The 23,135-nt window shown below is 41.9% G+C and overlaps 1 protein-coding gene across 6 annotated transcripts in view; it reads left to right on the plus strand.

The window, feature by feature from the left end:
• gulp1a (GULP PTB domain containing engulfment adaptor 1a) overlaps positions 1–23,135 on the plus strand; it is a 171,278-nt gene that overhangs the window by 128,044 nt on the left and 20,099 nt on the right. For 3 of the 6 annotated variants that reach the window (XM_029703043.1, XM_029703045.1, XM_029703044.1), the window contains exon 3: positions 14,046–14,127. In XM_029703043.1, coding sequence (XP_029558903.1) covers positions 14,100–14,127 — 28 coding nt within the window. In that variant the 5' untranslated portion in view covers positions 14,046–14,099. Of the gene's footprint in view, positions 1–7,002; positions 7,537–7,605; positions 8,044–14,045; positions 14,128–23,135 lie in introns of those variants that run through there. The other 3 variants (XM_029703042.1, XM_029703041.1, XM_029703046.1) reach the window with 3 other exon arrangements.

Raw genomic sequence — 23,135 nt, forward strand, 5'->3', positions numbered from 1 at the left:
TAATGGTGTTGATGTGAGCCATGACCAGCCTTTCAGAGCATTTCATGGCTACAGACGTGAGTTCTACGGGTCAGTAGTCATTTAGGCAGGTTACCTTATTGTTCTTGGGCACAGGGACTATGCTATTCAGTACAAAAAAATAAAAATAATGGAAATGAAATGTATGCATTCACTGCTGTAAATCACTCTGTATAAGAGCGTCTGCTAAATGACTAAAATGTAAATGTAATGTAAATGTGGTCTGCTTGAAACATGTTGGTATTACAGACTCAGACAGGAAGAGGTTGAACATGTCAGTGAAGACACTTGCCAGTTGGTCAGCGCATGCTGAGTACACATCCTGGTAATTCATCTGGCCCAGCGGCCTTTTGAGCGTTGTCCTGTTTAAAGGTCTTACTCACATCGGCTGCGGAGAGCGTGATCACACAGTTGTTCGGAACAGCTTATGCTCTCTTGCATGTTTCAGTGTTACTTGCCTCGATGCGAGCGCATCATTTATTTAGCATAGGCTCGTGTCACTGGGCAGCTCTCGGCTGTGCTTCCTTTTGTAGTCTGTAATAGTTTGCATGCCCTGCCACATCTGACGAGCGTCGGAGCCGGTGTAGTATGATTTGGTCTTAGTCCTGTATTGACGCTTTGCCTGTTTGATGGTTCGTCGTAGGGCATAGCGGGATTTCTTATAAGCTTCCGGGTTTGAATCCCGCTCCTTGAAAGCGGCAGCTCTAGCTTTTAGCTCATTGTGAATGTTGCCTGTAATCCATGGCTTCTGGTTGGGGTATATACGTACAGTCACTGTGGGGACGACGTCCTCGATGCACTTATTGATAAAGCCAGTGACTGATGTGGTGGCTCCTCAATGCCATCGGAAGAATCCAGGAACATATTTTAGTATGTGCTAGCAAAACAGTCCTGTAGTTTTAGATCTGCTTCATCTGACCACTTTTTATAGATTGAGTCACTGGTGCGTCCTGCTTTAATTTTTCCTTGTAAGCAGGAAGCAGGAGGTTAGAGTTATGGTCAGATTTGCCAAATGGAGGGTGAGGGACAGCTTTGTACACGTCTCTGTGTGTGGAGTAAAGGTGGTATAGAATTTTCTCCCTCTGCACATTTAACATGCTGATTGAAATTAGGTAAAACAGATTTAAGTTTCCCTGCATTAAAGTCCCCGGCCACTAGGAGCGCCGTCCCTGGATGAGCGTTTTCCTGTTTGCTTATGGCGGAATACAGCTCATTGAGTGCGGTTTTAGTGCTAGCCTCAGTCTGTGGTGGTATGTGGGACAGCTACGAAAAATACAGATGAAAACTCTCTAGGTAGATAGTGTGGTCTACAGCTTATCATGAGATACTCTACCTCAGGCAAGCAAAACCTTGAGACTTCCTTAGATATCGTGCACCAGCTATTGTTTGCAAATATGTAAAGGCCCCATCCCCGTGTCTTACCAGAGGCTGCTGTTCTGTCCTGCCGATAGAGTGTATAACCCGCCAGTTGTATGTTCTTAATGTCGCCGTTCAGCTACGACTCTGTGAAACATAAGATATTACAGTTTTTAATGTCCTGTTGGTATGATATACGTGCTTTCAGTTCGTCCCATTTATTTTACAGCGACTGAACGTTAGCTAGCGGGATGGATGGCAACGGCAGATTAGCCACTCGTCGCCTGATCCTCACAAGGCACCCTGATCTCTTTCCGCGAAACCTCCGTTTCCTTTTCCAGCGAGTCATGGGGATATGGGCCTGGTCTGGTGTCTGTAGTAGTGTATCCCTCCCGTCCGACTCATTAAAGAAGAACTCTTCGTCCAATTTGAGGTGAGTATTCCCAGTTCTGATATCTTGAAGCTCTTTTCGGTCATAAGAGACGGTAGCAGCAACATTATGTACAAAACAAGTTACGAACAATGCGGAAAAACAAACAAAATAGTATGGTTGGTTAAGAGCTGATAAAACAGCAGCCCTCCCCTCCGGCGCCATTTTCACAGTTCTGTTCCAATCTTGGGCAAAGGGTCGATCAAACCCATTATAATGACACTGCGATAGATGAAAATGTCCTCTCCCCGCATTTGGTTCACCTCCAGTCCAGGGTTCCCTCCTAAACTACTGCTAATTGCCAATTAGGTTTCCTCCTCACAGTGTTTACTTCTCTCACATTCCTCCCTCATTATGTTCCATAGCAGAGCAGCCAGCTAGACAAATTATTCCATCAAGAAATAGCAGCCGATAAACCCTCTGCTACATCAACTCCATGTAATGGACACTAACATTCTCTGAGAATTCTGTATGCAGGCCTACATTCAATTTCACTGTTCTGGAAGTGGTGGATTAGCCTAAAGCTTTGGACACAACAGCTGTGTATTGATAAAATAAGACAGTCCCAGCAGATGGTGGTTTTGCCATTAACCATAAGATGTTTTGGATGTGGGGGAAACCAGTTGTTGTTCCGAGCATTCAGGACTGCTTATGCTGCTGGATCAGCATGCATGACCTCTGGACAGCTTGGGAATTGGCCCAGGGAAGTGGATGACTCTATCTGATTGGCTGTCATATTTTATTGTTGGAGGGAGATGCAGCCAAATCCCTAGTGACCGTTGGATAAAGTAGTGTTTTCTAGTTTCTATCTAGACAATAAAACAGTGGTGAAAAGTACTTAAGTACAAATACTTTAAAGTACTACTTAAGTCGTTTTTGGGGCATATACTATTTATATTTTTGACTACTTTTACTTTTACTCCACTACATTCCTGAAGAAAATAATGTACTTTTTACTCCATACATTTTCCCTGACACCCAAAAGTACTAGTTACATTTTGAATGCTTAGCAGGAAATTGTCTAATTTGTGCACTAATCAAGAGAACATCCCCTGTCATCCCTACTGCCTTTGATCTGGCAGATTCACTAAACACAAATGCTTTGTTTGTAAATGATGTCTGAGTGTTGAAGTGTGCCCCTGTATATTCATAAATAAAGAAAATCGTGCCATCTGATTTGCTTATTATAAGGAATTTGAAATGATTAATACTTATACTTTGACTTTTGATACTTAAGAATATTTTAGAGATTACATTTACTTTTGTACTTAAGTACATTTAAAACCAAATACTTAGACTTTTACTCAAGTAGTATTTTACTGGGTGACTTTCACTTTTACTTGAGTCATTATCTTTTAAGGTATCTTTACTTTTTACTTAAGTATGACAATTGGGTATTTTTTCCACCACTGCAATAATACCTGACACAGCATATTATTTGAGTAACTCTATGACATGTGCAGAGGACTAGTGTTGGTATGCGTTGCGAAGGACTAGTGTTGGTATGCGTTGCGAAGGACTAGTGTTGGTATGCGTTGCGAAGGACTAGTGTTGGTATACGTTGCTAAGGACTAGTGTTGGTATGCGTTGCGAAGGACTAGTGTTGGTATGCGTTGCGAAGGACTAGTGTTGGTATGCGTTGCGAAGGACTAGTGTTGGTATGCGTTGCGAAGGACTAGTGTTGGTATGCGTTGCGAAGGACTAATGTTGGTATGCGTTGCTAAGGACTAGTGTTGGTATGCGTTGCGAAGGACTAATGTTGGTATGCGTTGCTAAGGACTAGTGTTGGTATGCGTTACGAAAGACTAGTGTTGGTATGCGTTGCGAAGAAGACCACAGATATTTGAGTTTGCAGGACCACGCATACATAATGGGCCACAGCTTGTCTGTATGCACAATATCATTGTCTATGAAGTTTGATTTCAATACATTTTGTACAATTGAACAGCATCAACAGTTGGCTCAGCTGTCAAAAATGTTCTCCCTCCTAATATTTATACTTTCATTTTGTTTGCTTTATGTAAGGACATGTTTTTCAAGAAGCATAGCCTCCATCCATTTAAAACTATAGTTAGAAAGACTGCGTGACTATAAGCTAGCTTTCCTTTTTCTGCTTTGTGTGCTCTAGTTTGTGACTGTGACATGAAGACCTAACACAACCTTTCCTGCCCTGTAGCGCACCATGGTTGAAAACAAATGCTCAGCTGAAACAGCTGAAGCCTTACCTCAAAGATGTGCTTGCAGTTTTCAGGAAAGGGCTGGCTTTGTTGACTTATGTGGAAGACTTAGGCTGGGGGGTGGAAAACAAAATCAAAGCCCAAATGCTCCTGGTCAGTTTATGTGGAAAATATGTACACAGGTTCCTGCATAAGAGTATAAAAACATGTTTGTTTGCTTTCTTGGTGTAGTAGAGTATTGTACAACGGAAACTGCTCAACCAAAATATATCTGCAGTTCACGAAATGTCTCCCATGTCTGTGGTAAACCAAAGTGTAAACAGATGGTGAGTGTGTTTTATTGTTGTACCTGCGGTTGATGTCATGGCCATGCAACGTGTGATGACCGAGTGAGTGTATCAATGGGTTTCCTGACAACTGGCCTCTCATAACCAAAACATTGTTTGCACTCTAGAATTAGACTCAGCTGACATTTCCGGTCTTTATAAAAATGTATATTGTTTATTCGCCAGTCACACGACTCACACTTCGACTTAGACACTCTGGCCTTTCGAGCTGTCTAGAAAGCGAGACCGTGTCTTACAGGGCCGCACACAGACCTTTCAGGGGGCATGTCCTCAAACTGAAAAAGGGCACCCCCAAAACGACTTTCATAATTTATATCTCGAAACGCGTAACATACCAATTGCCTCTGTAGCAAAAATAAATACATTTTGGAGCATAGGCCTATTTGTATCTATGACAACACACTCACTCTTCACAAACTGTAAGCAAGCTATTTACCGTGACTCATAAGTTCATGACTGACGTCGGGAAAAGAGTGTGGGCTATCAGCTGAACATTGATGTTGATGATTGATGTAAATGTAATAGTTAGCAGCTCAATGTTTTGTTTTTACTGATTTTGATTTATCTTCAATGCCCTTAAATAATAACTTCATAATATAATATCTATAATCTTCTAACTCAAGATATATGGTTGGCTGGCTAGTGGTTTGCAGGATATTTTAGAATATGATGGTTAGAGTCTAGACTACTAGTTTTGCTGCTGCCGACTGAAGAAGAGAAGGAGTTGGGTTGGAGCGAGGGTCATTGATGTAGCCGCTCCTATCTGTCTTTCTGCCTCTCTCACTGGTGTGCGTATCAGCCAACCAGACTGATATTGATGTTAATCAAATGTTATGCTGCTGTGGCAGTAGAGCTGGGAATTGCCAGGGACCTCACAATACGATATTATCACAATACTTAGGTGCCGATATGATATGCTTTGCGATTCTCATGATTCTATATGTATTGCGTTTTGGTTCTGTGATTTTATTGCGATTCGATGTTCCAAACATATTGCTCACCATATTCCTGCTGCGGCAGGACAATTGACAGCCAAGAGAAAATGAATTTTGATCAGTCATGGAAATAAAAGTGGTGAAAACAAATTGTCTCCCAATTTAAAAAGACGATGGAGAACAAGCTATGAAGAAAAATACTAGAGTTCTGCCAACTATACGATATAGCGCAAAAAAATGTATCCCGATATGTAACTGTATCCACCATCACTATGTGGCAGTATTTAAAGCTGCACTAGATAACTTTTTGGGCGACCTGACCAAATTCACATAGAAATGTGTGTTATAGGTCTGTCATTCTCATTGAAAGCAAGTCTAAGAAGCGGTAGATCTGTTCTTTGTGCACTATTCTATGCTTCCTGTTCTTAAGTTGAGTTTTTGTGTCTTTTACTTTTGTTTTTGTTTACCAGATTCAAACAGCTGAAAATACAATATTTTTGGTAAGGTAAAATATATTTCAGAGCGGTTTAGATGGTATACTTACCAATTTAGATGTGCACAGTATTCCAGATAGTAGCTCATATCCCGCTTAAGGTCTTATTTGGGATAAGATGTTTACATGCAACTTTGATATCCCGTTCACGAGTATCCCTGTATCCATGAATAAACAGAATATTCCTCATTTAAAAACATATCGTTAAATGGAATACTAACTGAAATACGGACACTGACTGTAAGCCTATAACCTCTCACATGTAGCATAATATAATATTAACTCCTGTTGAAATTATGAATTTCTTGCAGTGAAATTATACAACAAATGTTAATTTGTTTGTCCCGGTAAAAAGTGTGAAAAGTCTTATACTGTAGTGTTGGGAGTAAATGTTATTTGGGTCATAGTCATTTATATTTTTACTCATAGATGCAGTATTTTTGACTGTATCAGGGATATGTGGTGTGTGATATGTGGTATGTGGTGAGACACTAAAAGTGCAGTTAATCATGAGATCTTTTAACTTTACAGAAAAGGTGCATTGGTGTCTGCGGATTTGTAATGGCTGTAAATTATTTCCATACGTGATCTTATACTTTGCAATGTGTTGAAGGGTCTCCACTTTGAGAGCTGGAAAATGTCTGCCGAAACCTTTTAACACTCTACCTCACCCCAGCTGTCCACACAAGATCGAAACATGAAATGATAGAGGGCGAAACAGAGAAAAGCGTTAGGAAAATAAATTGTGAACAGAACCTCAGAATCCTGAGAACAGGTCCCTTCCTGTTTTAAATGGTAGTCAGAAATCAGAGACCTGGGAACTCCCAGCCAAAACAATCATGGCAACACCTTGGGGCCTGTATTCAATAAAAACCAATACACAGGATTCGGGGGTAGATCAAATCCAACATTTTGTTCCCAAGAGCGAGAAGGCTTTTAACATGCAATTTTGTTTCTTTTTGTTTCACACTGTAAACTGGGTTTGTTTTCTAACCTGACTTGCTGTGCAAGAATCCCAGGAAACCTGGTTACCAGCTTTGATTGAATAAGGACCCTAATGTCAGATAACCTGGACCTCTCACCAATAACAAACACAATGGTTTTTGGTCAATGGTGTTTGTTTGTCAGTTTCAGCTATGTGTTTTTCTGCCTGATGAGCAGTTCATCTCCAAGCGTTGAATAAGACATGGAAGTGTCAGATTTCACAAAGGTATAGCACAGTTCAAGCTGCTAGGATCCACTGTTCCTACGCTCAAGTATTTCTACAGCCGCAGTGGAAACACTTTTTCACAGGATATTGTCTTCGCCAATTCTCAAAACGAAGCATTTTCTTTTGCTTTTTTAAAGATTCAGGGTTTCTTTTCAGGCGCATTACATGGTGATTTGAATATCGAAAGACAAAAAGATATTGGCATGTCTCTCCAAAAGTGATATAAGTCAAAGAGATTTGCAGTTTGGACTGAAACCACTGGAATGTTATAGGTCACCTCTGGTATGTTTCCTCTTTCTTTAGAAAGCAGTTATTTTTTGCTGGCGTTGTTTTAACATCCTCCCAGAAAAGTTTGCAAAAAAACAACTTTTGCATAAATTGTGGGTGGAGGTATTTTGACTCTGAAATCCAGCTATCATGTTTCTGTAAAAAAGCCCTTGTTGGAGTTTTTCAAACCCATCATCTCCTCTACCGCAGTCCTGAATGTATCTCCATCTGGTCCACAGCTGAAAACTATTAGACTGTGCTTGAACTTCCTTCTTCTCAGTATTCCACACGGTTTCAAAGCAAGTAAGTCACTTTTATTTTGGTCCTGCCGCTTGGTCATCTTTGCATGTTTCTGTAATACCACTCTAAAGCCACTCTCTTATTTTCGTTCCTCTTGGCAACAGTGTTAAGGATTGCTGTGCTTGGTTTAGGATCCCGGCTGATTCAACTGTGGAATGTTGGGTTAAATTAATAAACAGATTGTTTTGGCAATGTCTAACGTGTTGCGCTTAGCAAGCTAAATTCCAGAGTGGGTGAAAGCGAGTGCAGAAACAAAGAAGCATTGTTGTTTTCCGAGCGGCATTATGTTAGGGGACTGCAGTGCGTGTTTTCATCCCATGTCAAAAGCTGGATGCCTTTCTATGCATATGGCTCAGATTAGCGGCTGCTAGAGAGGCTTTTCTAGGGGACATAAACTTTTGGGTTTTTCAACTTTTTTTTTCTTCCATAAAGTGTCACATGTTTTCACACTGCTTTTTGTTTGCGGATTGCTTTTTGGGCATGAGAGATTACTTGTTCCTTGGGGTCAAAGTAGGTATATTTTTTGTTTCCCAAAAGTTTGTTTCCCAACCTAAATTCAAACTGTTTGTGTTACTGGAGTTGAGTTGCGCAACTGACAACATGTTTGTCTGAGCAAATAGCCAATGATAAACCTCATAAATGAGTTTATGCCACGTTAAGTGAAACATTTGCTTATAAGTGTTTGCCTCATTATGTAGCAGTAATGCAAAATACATACATTCTGGTATGTTATTAGTGTTGATAGATTGAATTGATTGTTGTTGTTGTAGTCTTTCAAACATTGAGCTTTATATGTTTGCACATCTTTGCTCCCAACTAATATAACTTTTACTGTGTGTTGTACACTGATCTGTTTAAGCTGTTTAACCATGCCCCTAAAGTGTCAAGTGGCATTATTTATGTTCCATTTGCTTTGATTATCAGACCTGATGGTGTTTATTCACTACTGTAAGTGCTCCGAGGATCAGTGGTTCTTCAGATGCTTTCGTCCATGTGAGCGTACTGTAAACTATGGTCTTTGGCGTTCCTCGGGTGCAATCCATTCCTTCTCACTCTAACACTCTCGGCTATAGGCTATGTTACAAGCATGCTCTCAGGGAATTTGAAACCTGAGCAACGGCCTGTGAAAATAAGCATTACTCAGACTGCCTGATTCTCCAGACGGCTGTGTATTACCGCAACCGTGGGCTCAAACATGCCTGACCTCGATGCTCACACAGTTGCACTGCAGATGGTAAATAGCAGTGGGGAAGTTTGAGACTCTGTGCTAAGACTGGGGATACGGTTCTCCCAAGACAGGGTGAATCACCAGCTCAGGAAGCCATTAAAAAGAGCAAACACAGCTTCTGTCAATCATAAGGAGTGACATCACAGCCAGGCATACACAGTCCAACACTATAGTAAGAAAACATCCACTGTTAGAGGGTATTGCAGTCTGCTCCCCTATATTCCCTTAGTGGTTGCTGTTAGATATAGGCTAGCGCTTAATTGTGCCTCTGGATAATTTGATTTTGCAGTCAGTCATTTAGAAGAAAAGTTATTGCTTTGAATTGGGTTGACTGATATGATTCTGCTGAAATAGTGACTCCACTTGAGTGTCGGTCATGTGTATCTTAGTCCCGACGTATTCAAAATGGAATGGTGTAGTAGTAGGCATTATAGGCAGTAATGCGGCAACATATTGGCATGAACAGACAGCCAACAAGGAAAGGGGGAGAAAAGGATATTGGCACTTGAATAGACAGATACAGCCACTTACTCCAGCTATCCATGGCACATTATTTTGACGGAGTTCTCACCTTTAATGACATAATACTGCAGTGTGACTTGGAAGAGTTTTGGGAAAAAGGGAATTAGGGCTCACACTATGCTGTAAGTGTGTGTTTGAATACACTGTAAAGTGTAGCCCAGTTCTTAATCAATTGACTTGAACTTGAATATAGCTTTATGCATGCTCAGTTTAGTGCACATTTTTATTTATTTATCGTGGACGGGATACTTTAGGTTTAATTTGATTAGTTACGGTATTATACCGTGGTGCCACATGCCATGAGTTGGTTTAAGGTTAATCCCTGAAAGAAATGACTTCCTGCAGAAGTAGGTCGAGGTGGAAGTTGTTGTTATAGCTGTGGTCTGTGGGTCTAAAGTCCTATTGGTTAAGATCATGATCAGGAGAGAGAAGGTACAGGGACAGTACTTAGGGAACACTTCCCCTTGAGCATTGGTCTACAGAGTAATCAATCCATACACTCCAGTGAATGATACATATGGTTGTCTAGGTGTCCGCTGTTGATCGTAGTAGGCTATTATTTAAAGGCCCAGTGCAGTCAAAAACATGATTGGCCTGTGTTTTATATATATCGCCACACTGAGGTTGGAATAATACTGTGAAATTGTGAAAATGTTGATAATGCCCTTTTAGTGTAAGAGCTGAAATTACAGCCTGTTTTGGTGGGATGGCGTTTTGGCCTGCCTGGTAACATTCCCCTCCCCACTCAGAACACTCCCAATCAGTCCTAGCAAAATTCTTGCTTGAGAAATGTATCTTCGCTAAGAAGCTATTTTAATTTAAAACAATCACAGTAAGGTACTAAATTGTTACTCAGAAATGATTTAATTATTTGAAATTAAGATAAAAACAGCTGCATTGGACCTTTAAGTAAATTTGAAAAACTGATGTTTTCTCAGAAACTCCAGATATTGAATGGGCTGTTTCAATCTACCACTCTTAAATTAGACTAACCATAATGAATCATATTCCCCTGTTAATCAGGACATCACCTGCTTAAGGCCCCTAAAGACTGTATATAAAGCAGTTTTTGGTACCATTTTCATCATGCTCGGGATGATATAAATAAGTGACTTGGCGCCAAGCCTATTGTTTATGTCTAACGTGTTGAGACGTGCAGAAAAGTTGCCCTGTCTCCCCTCAATTGTGGACATGGCTGCTGCCCATGTTCATTTGACTCTGACGCGGGTACAATATTTGCCAGTAAAAAACAAACACAAGCTGTCTTTTTAAGCAGCAAAGCTATTCTGTTTTGGCATACTGGTTTGAAAAAATCCCAATTGACACTCTATAGCTCATTTCAGTTGAACTTTGCCCCCTGAAGGACCATTATAGATAGAAAGAAAACATCTCCCAACATCACAATGTGGTTTTAGACCTTTGTGAAATAAAGTTGTCTCTGTGAAAAAATAAATCATAATAATTGCATGTCTAATTGCATCATCTTTTTGTCTATTTGACATTATCCATTTGACATTATCCTAGTATCCTTAGCTACATAGTTATTGTAGCAAGTGTGTTGCTATGTAATTACAGAAATTAAAGAGGTGTTGGTGCTATAGTTCTGTTTAAACTAAAACTATTTTCCTTTCATAATGTGTTACACAATAGTCAGTCAGAGTTGGCATTTCCATGTGGCGACTCACATAATGTCATATAATGTCATAACAATAAACTGTCAACCACATATAATAGAGCATATCTTAAAGCTAGACTAATTGATATGGGTAATGCTAAATAGCTAATTTCAGTTTGTGAATTATATCTCTCAAATAGGACAGATAAGACATGGGAACACTTGTGTCAACACTCTGTCAACACTCTGTCATGTTTATGGATTAGTAATACTAAAGCTTTCGTAACAGTTTCCAGCTCACCGTTCACATGCGTTAACTTTGAGAATACTCTCTGCATGGATTAAGGAAACATTACGGCTCTCTGATTTCTATCACTATTAGCACATTTTATTATTGTACAACAGCTCAGTCTCTCAGGTCTGGCTGTCAAATAGCATGTTTGTCCTCTCTCTTCAGACCCCTGCGTTGCGTGAGCCCCAGTGTATTTAGCACCACACCGCTCTTTAAAAAGTAGCTCTGAAATCATAGACCTATTCACAGAGCTAGACATGTGATTTTCTCCCCCGCATGTAAGAGTCATTATATCCTGAATGTTGCAATGCTCCTCTGCATATGTCAGCGAATAAAAATGTCCTTTCTGAAGTTAGAGTTTGTCAGTTTGTCTGAACTTATGAAAAGAGAAATGCCTGGAACTACTGTCTTTAGCTGGACTATTGTAAGCATTTTTATATACAGTATATGCTACATATTATATCTGCTAGTGTCACAGAAGATGGTATAGCACGTGTTTAAGTATGTTCTTGGCCTGCTGAAGTGTCAAATAAAATACATCACCTTCAGGGCCTATACAGTACACTTACTCATCCTATGCAATCTCTGTTGAGCATCTGATTAAGGTTACTAAAGTATATGCCTGCCCATGAACTCTTCAGTGTGATGCGTTACACACAATGGTCAGTCTCATCCTCATTGCAATGCATACAATTCACCATTGAAAGAGTACCGTAATTTCCGGACTATTAAGCGCACCTGAATATAAGCCGCACCCACTGAATTTAAAAATATATATTATTTTGAACATAAATAAGCCGCACATGTCTATAAGCCGCAGGTGTCTACCGGTACATTGAAACAAATGAACTTTACACAGGCTTTAACGAAACACGGCTTGTAACAAAAATAAATAGGCTTTAACGAAACACGGCTTGTAACAAAAAATAAAAAATGAGCAGTAAGCTGAGTCAATTCCTCACGCTGCTGTTTCCAACGTCTTATCATCGACTCATTAAGACCAAGCTCCCGTGCAGCAGCTCTATTTCCTTCAACTTGAAAGCTGCATCATATGCATTTCTCCGTGTCTTTGCCATGATGAGGGTGACAAAATGACTACCGTAATCAGAATGATGGGAAGTTTGAGAGCGCTCGATTTAATCTAAACAGTAAGCAAAAAACTTGTTTGACCTTAACCCGTTCGGCAATTTCATTGGTCTAATGAAAGCTTCATGCCGCCAAAAAACTGAGCACGTCACAGAATGTGTTTTTTTGAAGAAAAAAAAAATTGAAAGCGGGAAAAATCTATATATTAGCCGCGTCATTGTTTAAGCCGCGAGGTTCAAAGCTGAGAAAAAAGTTGCAGCTTATAGTCCGGAATTTACGGTACTGTAGCTCGATGCGACATTTTCCATCTAGAAAGGAAGATCTTATCCTTCTGTTGTATCAAAAGGATGCATAACAAAGACAGGAGCCTTAATTATTTTAAAGTGGACTTTTCATTCAAGTGGACATTTAAATTATATTGTTTGATTGACAATGGCTCGTATGTGTGGACAGTAAAGTAATTTGTATCCTTGGAACTCATCTGAGGTATTCCATTTGTTTCCTTAGCAGAAATTTAGGAAATTGGCCTTTGGAAGATACACCAGAACCAGAAATGATCAGTAACTTACTTTAATGATCAACTCAATGCTTCCTCATCTCGTGATTGTCATGTTTTTTCAGAATATGTTTGAATCACATATAGCCTACCTAATGAATAAAGAGTTAAATCAGTACTTCATTCTATTTAAGTTTTATCGGAGTGAGAGGTTTTGAAGGAGAAAACATTTAAGGAAAATTAAGTGGAATAAGAAATGAGTTTCTTCCTTTTTCTGAAATCACTTTAAAGCAAAGGATAAATTGGCTTAGAAGGAACTTAATTACTATATATAAGGAAAGAGATTTTAAAAAAAATAGCAACTGTCAAAATAATTGAGTCAACCTATTCTGAGGCAGAACTTACTTATTTGGTTATCTGTATGAGAGTTGGTTTTATCATTCAAACCAAAAACAGTTTATAGCCTATGTGCTGTTAATGCCTTATTGCATGCATAATGTGTTGGCTGCTCACCTGATGTTTCTCACAACATCTTCATTCATACACTTAATCCCAACCAAGTGGCATCTTGGTTGGGATTATCAGTGAATGGTCAGAGATAACATGTAGATAACCAAAGTGTGCCATGTCTATTCACTGTTCATACATGTATATCCAGCAGAGAATATGACAGCATATAACTCCGCTTTATGTGAAGGTTAAAACTGACTTTGCTGATATCAGAACGGATGTTTTGCTACAGTAATGCATCTACTTTGGTTTGATTTAGTCAGGCAGCCATCGACAAGCATATATCGCCATTCTCCCAGGAAGATTAGACTGTAATGCAACATATTGTGGCTGAGAAAATGTTTAAACAGTCCTAAGTCTTAAAACCTTTTCCAGAAAATGTTCTCAAGCAATATTCACTGGTACTACGAAAATGACCAGCAGTGGTAGAATTCTTTACATCTTTGTCATGTTTAGTGTGCTAAATTGACAAGGACAAATTATCCTACTAACAAGTCTAGCCATAAAAAATGTTTTGTCACCTCCCATACTCAGATGGTAAATCACTTTAACCCAAAGGTAAATACAACGTGTTTTGCTGGTCGGTTTAGGTTTTCATTGGCATATATTCTGACTGACTAAACATTAGCTTTCTGTGAGAGGGTGGGTTTCCTAAAGCAGAGGCTGACATCTGGCCAGTTGTTTAGTAAAATTTTCCAGGTTTTGTTTGTTGAAGGCCTGAGGTTTTAAACGATTCTAAAACTCTGTTTTTTTCCCTCCTGAGGTGGAGTATTGGCAAATACACAGAAGGGACCACAAAGACGCAAGGTTTTCCAGTATGAACCGGGCCTTTAACAGGAAAAAAGGTAAGCACTCAGACAGATTTTAGTTCTGTTCCCCATCTGTAAAGCCCAGTTTCTTATTATGATTGTGCATGTTCGGTAAGCTACTTGTTCTTATACCTGGAGCTAACTACGTAATCTACATGTGCACTGTCGTACTGAAAATGTCTGACGCAACCACTGCGGTTTCGCGACAACAGCATTACGTATTTGCCATCTGTCCTACCACTCCAACTCCCTCCACTCGCATGAATCAACAGAACCGGAAATGTCCAAAGACCCTGCTGGACAATTTTTGGGCCCAGGTGGCCCTGAGTGTTCTTATGATATTTCAGTTTTAAAATTTACCTCAGCCATGTCAGGCACCCAATGAGGAGAGAAAGACTTATCAGGTTAGGCAGATCTCTACTCCTGGTTCAGATTAGATTTCCCTTTCATGGACGATATTAAAATACAGCTTGGTGCTAAGGTGCTCCGCTACTGCTGCTACTGTCCTTTTTTCATAGGTTTTACTTTCTCATGAATCTAAATTGATACTTTGTCATATTTTGAACTCAGACTCTGGAGGGCACGTTTAGGGAGTCTATTGAAAGATTGGGCATAACAGAGAAGTTATGGCTTCACAGCTGACACAGAAAGTAGTCAGGGAATTAGACACAGTGGCCCCGGTTACCATTCCCCGTTTCTCGCACTGATGGGCCCACAAATGCTTCCATACATACTTGCACACAGTCCAGTTCTGTGTAATTGTAGAGAACTACAGAGGCGCATCCAGCCATCTGGCATAAAGAGGGCATTAAAGCCATTTAAGCGAAGGACAACGGTCCCTCCCAACCCTCCCCGAACACAACCAATATTTTACACCAGACCGATACAGAACACAGGGCTTTTGGAGACAACCATTAATTACCAGAGCATTGCTCATAACTGATTAAGAATAGGGCTTGGTACGGAAACACAAAAGAGGATGACAGATCTAGTTGCTCAAAAGTTTCTTATCCAGATTATACTTTTATTTTCCAGGTCTCATTACAGTGCATGACTGTGCAGATTCATCGCTAGCTATTCATCAATATGTTGAGTCGATATTGCACTCTCAGCACGCATGCATTTGTGGTGGTTATTAAAAGCCTCCTGTTGAGATAGAATGTTTTAGCACAGATTCTTCATTGTACTCTTTAAACACTGGGACTTTAATCCTTTCACAATTGCATTTGGGAATTAGCATTATTGCATCTATATTTCTAGTGTCCTATGAGCAAAGTTGCTGCAGACCTGTGTCAATCACTTTGTTATAATATAAAAATATTCTTTATTTCTTCTACGTTCCTTCATCCTATATTTATTCATTTGAACTGATGCCAAAATGTGGTTGTAAAAAGAAAGAAAACAAAGTAAATTACTGTTCCTCATTCACCTTAATATGCAAGTTATTTGTTGGGTCTGTCTGACTACATTCTGAGCATAATTTTTGTATGACGTTATCTTGCTGTTCCTATAAGGCATTGATGAATTCCAATTAGATAACTGCCTCTTTTCATACAGTGCCTTCAGAAAGTATTCACACCCCTTGACTTTTTCCATATTTTACAAAGTGGGTCATTTTTTTGTCAGGGATACACACACACAAAATGCTATAATGTCAAAGTGGAAGAAAAAGTATAACATTTGTAAAAAAATATATATATATAAAATAAAATGCATGAAAAATAAATGTACAAATATTATTTTTAAATACAGCCTTCAGAAAGTATTCATACCCCTCGGCTTATTCCACATTTGTTTGTGTTAGCCTGAATTCAAAATTGATTAAACCAGCGTTTCTTAAAGTATGGGTCGTGACCTGTTAATATTTGGTCGCGACGTAAATGTATAATTATTTGATTAATTACTGGAATTGATTTGGCCAAGTGCAACTGCGCTCTCGGTTCATTGCGCTCTCTGTTTATCAGCGGTCTCTGCTCAGTTTGGCAGCTGCGCGGGTGGGAGAGGTAGATTGAGATGCCCATGCGCTTCACTGTTTACCGGATCTTTTTTTCTGCAGTTTTCTTGAAGATCACTCCGCGACCCACACGCTGCAGCGATATCGTTCAAGCCACTGACTTGTTATTCCCACTCGCCATCACTCTCCGCTGTCATGAAATTGACTCCTGCTAGCCACAAGTTCTGACTGAGCTCAATCGTCATGAAACGCAAATACAGTGATGACTTTTTGTCTCTTTCATACAAACTTTGAGAAATAACAAGGAGCGCCCATAATGTGTTTTGTGTGGGGAAGTGCTTAGTAATGATTCTCGCAAAACGAACAAATTAATAAAACGACACGTCCTGACCAAACATCCAGGCACAACATGGTAAACCCAGGGAGTTCTTTCAGAACAGGGCAGAATGCTTCAGTGCTTTGAAAGTGGAAAAGTAAGTCAACAAGCAAGGCATTGTTGTCATTTTGTAACAGGTGATGATAAGCTGAAATAAGGGAGTACAGTCGTGGCCAAAAAGTTTGAGAATGACACAAATATTAATTTTCACAAAGTCTTCTGCCTCAGTTTGTATGATGGCAATTTGCATATACTCCAGAATGTTATGAAGAGTGGTCAGATGAATTGCAATTAATTGCAAAGTCCTTCTTTGCCATGCAAATGAACTGAATCCCCCAAAAACATTTCCACTGCATTTCAGCCCTGCCACAAAAGGACCAGCTGACATCAATGTCAGTGATTCTCTCGTTAACACAGGTGTGAGTGTTAACGAGGACAAGGCTGGAGATCACTCTGTCATGCTGATTGAGTTTGAATAACAGACTGGAAGCTTCAAAACATTTACATTTACATTTAAGTCATTTAGCAGACGCTCTTATCCAGAGCGACTTACAAATTGGTGCATTCACCTATAATATCCAGTAGAACAACCACTTTACAATAGTGCATCTAAATCTTTTAAAGGGGGGGGGGGTTAGAAGGATTACTTTATCCTATCCCAGGTATTCCTTAAAGAGGTGGGGTTTCAGGTGTCTCCAGAAGGTGGTGATTGACTCCGCTGCCCTGGCATCGTGAGGGAGCTTGTTCCACCATTGGGGTGCCAGAGCAGCGAACAGTTTTGACTGGGCTGAGCGGGAACTGTGCTTCTTCAGAGGTAGGGAGGCGAGCAGGCCAGAGGTGGATGAACGCAGTGCCCTTGTTTGGGTGTAGGGCCTGATCAGAGCCTGAAGGTACGGAGGTGCCGTTCCCCTCACAGCTCCGTAGGCAAGCACCATGGTCTTGTAGCGGATGCGAGCTTCAACTGGAAGCCAGTGGAGAGAGCGGAGGAGCGGGGTGACGTGAGAGAACTTGGGAAGGTTGAACACCAGACGGGCTGCGGCGTTCTGGATGAGTTGTAGGGGTTTGATGGCACAGGCAGGGAGCCCAGCCAACAGCGAGTTGCAGTAATCCAGACGGGAGATGACAAGTGCCTGGATTAGGACCTGCCCCGCTTCCTGTGTGAGGCAGGGTCGTACTCTGCAAATGTTGTAGAGCATGAACCTACAGCTCGGAGAGGGTGGAGAGGAGGATCTGATGGTTCACAGTATCAAAGGCAGCAGATAGGTCTAGAAGGATGAGAGCAGAGGAGAGAGAGTTAGCTTTAGCAGTGCGGAGAGCCTCCGTGACACAGAGAAGAGCAGTCTCAGTTGAATGCCCAGTCTTGAAACCTGACTGATTAGGATCAAGAAGGTCGTTCTGAGAGAGATAGCAGGAGAGCTGGCCAAGGACGGCACGTTCAAGAGTTTTGGAGAGAAAAGAAAGAAGGGATACTGGTCTGTAGTTGTTGACATCGGAGGGATCGAGTGTAGATTTTTTCAGAAGGGGTGCAACTCTCGCTCTCTTGAAGACGGAAGGGACGTAGCCAGCGGTCAAGGATGAGTTGATGAGCGAGGTGAGGTAGGGGAGAAGGTCTCCGGAAATGGTCTGAGGAAGAGAGGAGGGGATAGGGTCAAGTGGGCAGGTTGTTGGGCAGCCGGCCGTCACAAGACGCAAGATTTCATCTGGAGAGAGAGGGGAGAAAGAGGTCAAAGCACAGGGTAGGGCAGTGTGAGCAGGACCAGCGGTGTCGCTTGACTTAGCAAACGAGGATCGGATGTCGTCAACCTTCTTTTCAAAATGGTTGACGAAGTCATCCGCAGTGAGGGAGGAGGGGGGGGGGGGGGGGGGGGGGGGAGGAGGATTCAGGAGGGAGGAGAAGGTAGCAAAAAGCTTCCTAGGGTTAGAGGCAGATGCTTGGAATTTAGAGTGGTAGAAAGTGGCTTTAGCAGCAGAGACAGAAGAGGAAAATGTAGAGAGGAGGGAGTGAAAGGATGCCAGGTCCGCAGGGAGGCGAGTTTTCCTCCATTTCCGCTCGGCTGCCCGGAGCCCTGTTCTGTGAGCTCGCAGTGAGTTGTCGAGCCACGGAGCAGGAGGGGAGGACCGAGCCGGCCTGGAGGATAGGGGACAGAGAAAATCAAAGGATGTAGAGAGGGAGGAGAGGAGGGTTGAGGAGGCAGAATCAGGAGATAGGTTGGAGAAGGTTTGAGCAGAGGGAAGAGATGATAGGATGGAAGAGGAGAGAGTAGCGGGAGAGAGAGAGCGAAGGTTGGGACGGCGCAATACCATCCGAGTAGGGGCAGAGTGAGAAGTTTTTGATGAGAGCGAGAGGGAAAAGGATACAAGGTAGTGGTCGGAGACTTGGAGGGGAGTTGCAATGAGATTAGTGGAAGAACAGCATCTAGTAAAGATGAGGTCAAGCGTATTGCCTGCCTTGTGAGTAGGGGGGAATGTGAGAGGGTGAGGTCAAAAGAGGAGAGGAGTGGAAAGAAGGAGGCAGAGAGGAATGAGTCGAAGGTAGACGTGGGGAGGTTAAAGTCACCCAGAACTGTGAGAGGTGAGCCATCCTCAGGAAAGGAACTTATCAAGGCGTCAAGCTCATTGATGAACTCTCCAAGGGAACCTGGAGGGCGATAAATGATGAGGATGTTAAGCTTGAAAGGGCTGGTAACTGTGACAGCATGGAATTCAAATGAGGAGATAGACAGATGGGTCAGGGGAGAAAGAGAGAATGTCCCCTTGGGAGAGATGAGGATTCCAGTGCCACCACCCCGCTGGCTCGATGCTCTAGGGGTATGCGAGAACACGTGGGCAGACGAGGAGAGAGCAGTAGGAGTAGCAGTGTTATCTGTGGTGATCCATGTTTCCGTCAGCGCCAGGAAGTCTAGGGACTGGAGGGTAGCATAGGCTGAGATGAACTCAGCCTTGTTGGCCGCAGACCGGCAGTTCCAGAGGCTGCCGGAGACCTGGAACTCCACGTGGGTCGTGCGCGCTGGGACCACCAGGTTAGAGTGGCAGCGGCCACGCGGTGTGGAGCGTTTGTATGGCCTGTGCAGAGGGGAGAGAACAGGGATAGACAGACACATAGTTGACAAGCTACAGAAGAGGCTACGCTAATGCAAAGGAGATTGGAATGACAAGTGGACTACACGTCTCGAATGTTCAGAAAGTTAAGCTTACGTTGCAAAAAAATCTTATTGACTAAAATGACACAGTACTGCTGGCTGGTGGAGTAGGCTAGCTAGCAGTGGCTGCGTTGTTGACTTTGTTTGAACGTGTAGCTGGCTAGGTGTAGCTGGCTAGGTGACCTCGATAGTTTCAGTACTACACCTTGTCATGATACAAAAGCAACTTTGTAGCTAGCTAACATAACACTAATCAAGACGTTCCTTTGTAATGTATTTAGTTTCTACAGTGTTACTCGTCGGTAATAGTTGGCTGGGTTTGGAAAAAATGGCGTCGCGGGGGACGGCAATAGCTGGCTAGCTAACCTCGGTAATTACTAAACTACACAATTATCAAGCTATGACAAAGACAACTATGTAGCTAGCTAGCCAACACTGCACTAGTCAAATCGTTCCGTTGTAAAGTATTAGTATCTACAGCGCTGCTAGTCGGTAACGGTTGGCTAGCTGTTGGCTAGCTAGCTAGCAGTGGGTTAATGATGACTAGGTGTGTTGACTACGTCTGGCGTCGCGGCTGGCTAGTTACTAATAATTACTCTAAACTACACAATTATCTTAGATGCAAAGACAGCAAAGACAACTATGTAGCTGGCTCACTAACACTACACTAATCAAGTCGTTCCGTTGTAAAGTATTAGTGTCTATAGCGCTGCTAGTCGGTAACGGTTGGCTAGCTAGCTAGCAGTGGGTTAATGATGACTAGGTGTGTTGACTAAGTCTGGCGTCGCGTCGCGGCTGGCTAGTTACTAATAATTACTCTAAACTACACAATTATCTTAGATGCAGACAGCAAAGACAACTATGTAGCTGGCTCACTAACACTACACTAGTCAAGTCGTTCCGTTGTAATGTAATAGATTCTACAGTGCTGCTAGTCGGTGGAAGTTGACTGGTTGGCTAGCTAGCAGTGTTGACTAGCTAGCTAGCAGTGATGACTACGTTAGGAGGACGAAGATAGCTAACTTCGATAATTACTCTAAGCTACACGATTATCATTGATACAAAGACTGCTATGTAGCTAGCTAAGAAAAAATTTCTCAGATCAAACAAATCAAACCGTTGTAATGTAGTGAAGTGTAATATTACCTGTGGAGTGAAGCGTAGTGCGACTGCTCGCTCCAAACCGGAAGTGTCTGAAGGAGGGTGGTGCTTGGAATCATTGTTCTTCCTCTGTCAATCATGGTTACCTGCAAGGAAACACGTGACATCATCATTGCTTTGCACAAAAAGGGCTTCACCTGCAAGGATATTGCTGCCAGTAAGATTTCCCCTAAATCAACCATTTATCGGATCATCAAGAACTTCAAGGAGAGCGGTTCAATTGTTGTGAAGAAGGCTTCAGGGTTCCCAAGAAAGTCCAGCAAGCGCCAGGACCGTCTCCTAAAGTTGATTCAGCTGCGGGATCGGGGCACCACCAGTACAGCGCTTGCTCAGGAATGGCAGCAGGCAGGTGTGAGTTCATCTGCACGCACAGTGAGGCGAAGACTTTTGGAGGATGGCCTGGTGTCAAGAAGGGCAGCAAAGAAGCCACTTCTCTCCAGGAAAAACATCAGGGACAGACTGATATTCTGCAAAAGGTACAGGGATTGGACTGCTGAAGACTGGGGTGAAGTCATTTTCTCTGATGAATCCCCTTTCCGATTGTTTGGGGCATCCGGAAAAAAGCTTGTCTGGAGAAGACAAGGTGAGCGCTACCATCAGTCCTGTGTCATGCCAACAGTAAAGCATCCTGAGACCATTCATGTGTGGGGTTGCTTCTCAGCCAAGGGAGTGGGCTCACTCACAATTTTGCCTAAGAACACAGCCATGAATAAAGAATGGTACCAACACATCTTCCGAGAGCAACTTCTCCCAACCATCCAGGAACAGTTTGGTGACGAACAATGCCTTTTCCAGCATGATGGAGCACCTTGCCATAAGGCAAAAGTGATAATTAAGTGGCTCAGGGAACAAAACATCGGTATTTTGGGTCCATGGCCAGGAAACTCCCCAGACCTTAATCCCATGGAGAACTTGTGGTCAATCCTCACGAGGCGGGTGGACAAACAAAACCCACAAATTCTGACAAACTCCAAGCATTGATTATGCAAAAATGGGCTGCCATCAGTCAGGATGTGGCCCAGAAGTTAATTGACAGCATGCCAGGGCGAATTGCAGAGGTCAACACTGCAAATATTGACTCTTTGCATCAACTTCATGTAATTGTCAATAAAAGCCTTTGACACTTATGAAATGCTTATAATTATTCTGTGCAGCAGGAAGCAGTCCCCAGCCTGACGGAGAAAGCAGTAGATATTCTGATCCAGTTTGGCACCACGTACCTATGCAAGTCAGGGTTGGCATTTCCATGTGGTGGCTCACGTAATGTAAAATAATGTCATAACAATAAACTGTCAACCACATATAATACAGCATATCTTAAAGCTAGACTAATTTATATGGGTAATGCTAAATAGCTAATTTCAGTTTGTGAATTATATCTCTCAAATAGGACAGATAAGACATGGGAACACTTGCAATTGCTTTCTGTCATGTTTATGGATTAGTAATACTAAAGCTTTTGTCAGTTTCCAGCTCACAGTTCACATCCATTAACTTTGAGACTACTCACACCCCTGAGTCAATACTTTGTAGAAACACCTTTGGCAGTGAGTGTTTTGGGGTAAGTCTCTATGGACTCACTCTGTGTGTAGTAATAGTGTTTAAAAAAAAGCAGACATTGAATATTTTATTTTTATTTATTGAACCTTTATTCAACTAGGCAAGTCAGTTAAGAACACATTCGTATTTACAATGACGGCCTACCTTGGCCAAACCATAACCCGGATGACGCTGGGCCAATTGTGCGGCGCCCTATGGGACTCCCAGTCATGGCCGGTTGTGATACAACCTGGAATCGAACAAGGGTCTGTAGTGATGTCTCTAGCATTGAGATGCAGTGCCTTAGACCGCTGCAACACTCGGGGAATATCCCTTTCAGCATGGTGAAATTATTAAATACACCCAGTCACTACAAAGATTCAAGCGTCCTTCCTAACTCAGTTGCCGGAGAAAAAGGAAACCCCTCAGGGATTTCACCATTAGATCAATGGTGACTTTAAAACAGTTACAGAGGTTAATGTCTGTGATTGGAGAAAACTGAGGATGAATCAACATTGTAGTTACTCCACAATACTAACCTAAATGACAGAGGGAAAAGAGGAAGCCTGTACAGAATAGTACAGAATAATCCAGGTGTGCACATCTTTTTGAGATTTACCCAGAAAGACTCACAGCTGTAATCACTACCAAAGGTGATTCTAACATGTATTTACTCAGGGGTGTGAATACTTAAGTACATGACATATTTGTGCAACAATGGCCTATAGGTGGTGCTGTTATAAGCTGTTTCAAACCCTCATATCCACTGCCCGGTTTGACCTAGATACTTGTAAGTATGTAGGTGTCTTTCCTCAAGCTTAACAAATTTGCCTCAAGGACCAATAATGACCAATCTTGGACATTTTTGAAAACC

The sequence above is a fragment of the Salmo trutta genome, chromosome 20 (assembly GCF_901001165.1).
Source record: "Salmo trutta chromosome 20, fSalTru1.1, whole genome shotgun sequence".
Classification (NCBI taxonomy): domain Eukaryota; kingdom Metazoa; phylum Chordata; class Actinopteri; order Salmoniformes; family Salmonidae; genus Salmo; species Salmo trutta.